We start from the raw sequence: 5,388 nt of genomic DNA, 5'->3' as shown, positions 1-5,388 counted from the left end.
TACATCCCCAGTGAGTTCAGACAATGTTCAGAACACAAGAGGCCTTTGTTCCCTGAACTTATTGAGCCAAAGTCCTTTCTCTTATTTTTTGAATGTTGAAAGTAAATGTTCAAGCAGATGGCAGACAGGAAAGACAGCAGACCTGTACATCAGCATCAGCTTGCACCTGGGACGGAAGCTCAAGTTGCCGGAAAAAGCTGATAGAAGGTGTAAGAGCAGTGTAACATCAAAGGGACCCGAGGACAAGGGCGGCCTCCTCCCCGCCATCTAACGCACCTTCTCTGAACACAGCCTCCAGCCCTGAGCCTGCTCCTCGCACACCTATAAATGCAGCCGGCTCCTCGCTCCACTCACACTCAGGCCCCTGCCTCCTCTCCTCCAGTGACTCCAGCCATGAGGACCATCGCCCTCCTCGCTGCCCTTCTCCTGCTGGCCCTCCAGGCCCAGGCTGAGCTTCTCCCAGAAAACAATGAGGAGGCCCCAGACCAGGAGCAGCCAGGGGAAGAGGACCAGGACATGGCCATCTCCTTTGCGGGGGCTGCAGACTCTGCCCCTCAGGAAGCAGGTGGGTGCTGCTGACATGCAGAGCATTGAGGTAGAGAGGGGAACCAGATAGCTGCAGGTTCAGTCCCAGCACTGGGCTCTACCTGTTTAGGTGATTACTTCCCTGGGCCTCAAATTCCTCATCTGTAAACTGACAGAAGATAATCAGATATCTACAGGACATTCCTCCTCCACAGCTTTTCAAAGTTATGAAAAGTCTGTGAAATTTGCCAACACAGTGTGTAGAAATATACTGAGGATCTGTCCTGCATTAAAGAGAGAGCTTTATTTTAAAGAAGATGGTTTGTCCTGTTAGAGAAGCTTTTAGAAACTTGATACAGGCCTAAGGATATGTTCCCATGCATGCATGATGGGGCAGGACCAGCAAAATGTACAGACTCGTGAGACAGGCTCTCAAATCCTGCGGGGACCCACCCTTGCCTGCATATTTATTCTCACTGGTTGCTGCTGATCCTTCCACAATGTGACACAGCCACCCTGACACACTCCCTCCATACAGCATGCAGGGTTCTGTCACCACCACTGCTGACCTCAGTGTTCTATGCCTGATGCTCTTTCTGTGTCCCCAGGCCTAAGGAAGAACTTGATCTGTCGCTGCAAAAGAGGGTCCTGTAATAGTCTAGAACAGTTCCATGGGTCCTGCCTCCGTGCTGGAAAGCGCTTCAGACTCTGCTGCCGCTGAGCACCCAGGACAGAGAGACCCAAGAGCCTAACTTGCCGTGAGACCTAGGAGGAAACTGTATCACCCGATGCCTCCTCCTCTTTTTCCTTTCCTTGTCCCAATTAAAGTCCTCATGGCAAGCCCCCTGTGTGCTCGCCTCTCTGTTGTCCTTGTGTCCTGCCTCCAGACGCAAACAACAAAAGGCCCAGACTTCTCTCAAAACACTGAGTTTAAGTATAATGTGATTCCGTTCTGCTCCATCTCATCCTACTTGGCATTCCGGGACTTGCATAGTTCTATCTGAAATTGTGCGCACTGAAGACAACCAGCCTTTTTTGTGTGTGAAATTTCATCAAAGTTCCAAGAGCAGTCTCAGAATGAGCAAGACTAGGGTCCCTCCCTAAAGCAGTCTGTTGGCCGTAAGTTCAAAGTGTCCTGTTTAATGAGGCACAATCACACACACCCATTTTATCACTGGTGGCTGAGTCAGACCCCAAGACTTGGAATGGGCAATGACTGACCGTACACCATATGTGCTCACAACAGACGGGCATTGTCTTTACTCGGCTCTGATAATTAACATAGAAAGCACATGTGTGCATCATATTGTAGTAGGAGAATTGAGCTCTTGGGACAAAGATTCAAGGTGCAAACCCTCTAACTTGACCACAGTCACCTCAGAGCTGAACCTAGTGCTATCAGATTAGGAGCACACCTTAATGACCTCATTAACCCTTAAGTGGCCCTAACAGGGCCTTGTCTCCAATGCTGTCATGTGGGTTAGGCTTTTACGTAGGGATTTAGGGGACACAACTCAATCTGTAGCATTGCCTCCGAGTAGCACAAGTCAGGAAGGTTGCCAGGAAAATCTAACCAAGTGGACATCTGCAAACACCCAGCCCAATCTGCTGACCAGGTGACTCTGGCTAAGCAGAGTCACCCACCAGAATGAGGAGTGACACCAGCTGGTCTGGTGGAGGAGGGAGCAGGGCAGCAAACTGGAGTGCACCAAGTGTCCCATTTCCACCAGGCCTCCAGACCCCACCCAGCTTCCTTAGGGTCCCGTCCCATTTCTGCACTAGGCAGATTCCCCCACAACCTCACCTCTCACCTCCATGGCCTCACACAGACACTAGTGGTCAGCATTGTTAACAGGTGACACAGTAGCTGTGCTCCCACCAGTCCACACCTCCTGCTCACCCTGAGTCCAGGAACCTGACCATAGCCACTCCACAACATGTTCTTTTTTTTTTTGCAGTTGTACATGGACAGAATGCCTTTATTTTATTTATTTGTGGTGCTGAGGATCAAACCCCGTGCCTCACACATGCTAGGCAAGTGCTCTGCCACTGAGCTAAAGTCCCAAACCACATTCTTTAAATATTTCTTCAACTCTGTTGCCTCACTCTAAAGTGGTTGACAGTAACTCGGTTTAGAGCGGGCAACACACTTGGAATTGTTCATAAATGCAACAAACATTGATCACTATGGACTGAGGGCTGGGATCCTGATTATTGGAAGTAGGATTTAGAAAAAAAAGAGTAGTCCAAGAAGACTCCTGGTTTTGGTTTTGATTCTAGCTCTTTTGGGAGTTCTGTTTGGTTTTTGCCTGACACAACTTTAACGTCACCATTTAGAGGTGGGGAAGCTGTAGCAAGGGTTGGTTAGAGAAACTCTGGGGATTTAATTTGAAGTGCCCATTAGATACTGAAGTGAAGATGCACAGAGGACCACTAAATACACACTCTGGAATCGAGAAGGGCCGGGCTGGAGGTATGAGGGGAACCATCAGGGTGGTGGCTGTGTTTAAGGCCGGGAGGCCAGAGGAGCCCACCAAGGGGTGGGTGTGGACAGAGAAGAGCATGCCAATTTCAGTTCTTCTGGATAAATACTGAGCAGTGGGTCCTATGGTGGTTCCCTTCCTAGACTTTTGAGAAACCTCCGTACTTATTTCCATAGTAATTGTACTAATTTGCAGATATTGGAGGAAATTGTTATGTGTACATATGAATATGTCACAATGAACCCCATTACTGTGTATAATTGTAATTATACTAATATAAATAGTTTTTAAAAATATACATAGATATTACTCAAAAGAAGAAATACAAATTGCCAACAAAGTTATGAAAAAAACTGCTCAATATCATTAGCAGTCAGAATGCAAATCAAAACCACAATGAGCATTCACTACACCCCAATTAGAATGGTGATTATCAAACAGAAAAACAAGTAGTTCGGGGTTGGGGATGTGGCTCAAGCGGTAGCGCGCTCGCCTGGCATGCGTGCGGCCCGGGTTCGATCCTCAGCACCACATACAAACAAAGATGCTGTGTCCACCGAAAAAACTTAAAAAATAAATATTAAAAAATTCTCTCTCTCTCTCCTCTCTCTCTCTCTAAAAAAAAAAAGTAGTTCTGGAGAAGATGTAGATGTCATGGGGTGGTCTGAACCCTTGCACACTGCTGGGGGAATGTAAATTAGCACAGTCTCCATGGGGAACTGAATAGAGCTTATGCAAAAACCTAAAAATATATCTACCATGTGACCCACTATCCAAGGGAAATGAACTCTCTATACCAAAGAGACACCTGCATGCCCCTGTGTGTGCTGCACCAGATACAAGAGCTGAGATACGGGTCCACCTAGGTGTCCATCATGGGGGGAGGGATGACATATACATGGGACAGTATTCGACATAAGGAGGAGCCATATTCTATCATTTGCTGCAAAAGTGGTGGAACTGAGGGGGATGATATGAAGTGAAATAGACACAGCAAGACAACTACCTCATGTTCTCACTCATGTGGGGGCTAAAAACAGTCACTCTAAATGTGAACTAGTGAGTCCTAGAAGTCAGGGAGGGGAAAGAGGAGGGCCAGAGGGAGATTGTGTGACCAGAGTCCAAGGGCAAAGGCCCGGCTCTGGTGTTCCCAACCAACCAGGCTCAGTCACCAGTCCCCACGTGCAATCAAAGAGATGAGCCGTGGTGAAGGGTAGAAAAAGGAGTTTCAGTCAGCATGGCCATGTGGGGGTCAGGGGGATATGGGGATAGTGACCAAAGATCTGTCCTCGGGGGTTGGCAGAATCACTGAGGTGTTGCAGAAAAGGGGAGCAAAGGCCAGGGCTGGGGCCTGCATGACTGCAGGGCTCGCTCAGGTGGTGGAGTAGGCCAGCCTGATCAGGCCTGCTCTGGCCGATGGTTATCTAGACACTGGCTCCGTGAAGCTCTGGACAGGCATGGTGGCTTGAGGGGTGATCTGGTTTCCATCCTGAGATCATGGCTCCTCTTTGGGGTGCAGCAATTGCTTGCTCCTGCTTAGGATGGTGATCTTGTCATGGGGTGGTCTGATCTGTGAGGCTCCTGTTGCTTAGGGATATTGTCGGTCCTTGTCCTAAAGATACTTATCAACCAAGCCTGGTTCCTAGAATCCAAGGTGACTGCAGAAGAAAGTGGCTCAGAAGAAAAGAAAAAAATTTAAAGAGGCAAGTGGAGTCAGAGAGGAGCAGGATGGAGCTGGTTAGGCCAGTGTGGGAGAGGAGAAATAAGTGTTCGACAGCACAGTGGATCGACCACAGTTCATGACGGCCTATTGTGTATTTTATAGATAACAAGAAGATAGCAGTTTGGGGGCTCCAAACCCAAAATAACAATAATGACATGGGGACATCAGTTACCCCGACCTCATCAGTACTGTCTATGCCTGTTGAAATAGCACACTGTGCCTCATAGCTGTGTACAGTTTATACAGCTTTATCAAAGGTTTTACAACTGTTTGAATTAGGAATGTTAACCACCCTGATTTAATCATTACTGTTTTGTACATGTGTCACATTATCCCACTATACCCCATAAACATGTAGAATTAGGATGATGGTAACAGTTGGTAGAGTGCCCTATGAGCATGGTTTCTCCAGTGCCTTGGCCCTGCCTGGCAGGAGGCCGTGGCAACAGGGCTGCTCGTTGGGAGGACTCAGGTGTCTTTGCTTCAGCCTCCTCAGCTGGGGATGGCAGGAGAAGGACCCCAGCTGGTGTCGCTTCCCTGATCCCCTGGAGCTTCATGGAGACAGGTCCCACGTGGAGCCAGGGGCTGAGGGAGGGTAGGTGCAGCTCCCAGCCATAGCCACGTCCTGGAGTCAGAAGGAAGAGAAAGTGGCGCCTG

At 48.6% G+C, this 5,388-nt stretch overlaps 1 protein-coding gene across 1 annotated transcript; it reads left to right on the top strand.

Moving 5' to 3' along the window:
* Window positions 1–214: 214 nt before the first annotated feature.
* LOC124103956 (defensin alpha 5-like) lies at window positions 215–1,367 on the top strand. The gene is made up of 2 exons (XM_046460630.2): window positions 215–565; window positions 1,134–1,367. Exons 1-2 carry the CDS (start codon window positions 328–330, stop codon window positions 1,244–1,246), a joined length of 351 nt encoding a protein of 116 aa, XP_046316586.1. The 5' UTR covers window positions 215–327; the 3' UTR covers window positions 1,247–1,367.
* Window positions 1,368–5,388: the final 4,021 nt, after the last annotated feature.

Source organism: Marmota monax, unplaced genomic scaffold (assembly GCF_021218885.2).
Source record: "Marmota monax isolate L192 unplaced genomic scaffold, Marmota_monax_Labrador192_F-V1.1 WCK01_AAM20220418_F8-fsc00310, whole genome shotgun sequence".
Taxonomy (NCBI): domain Eukaryota; kingdom Metazoa; phylum Chordata; class Mammalia; order Rodentia; family Sciuridae; genus Marmota; species Marmota monax.
Note: the sequence above shows the minus strand (reverse complement) of the source record. Positions and strands in the feature narration are given on the sequence as shown.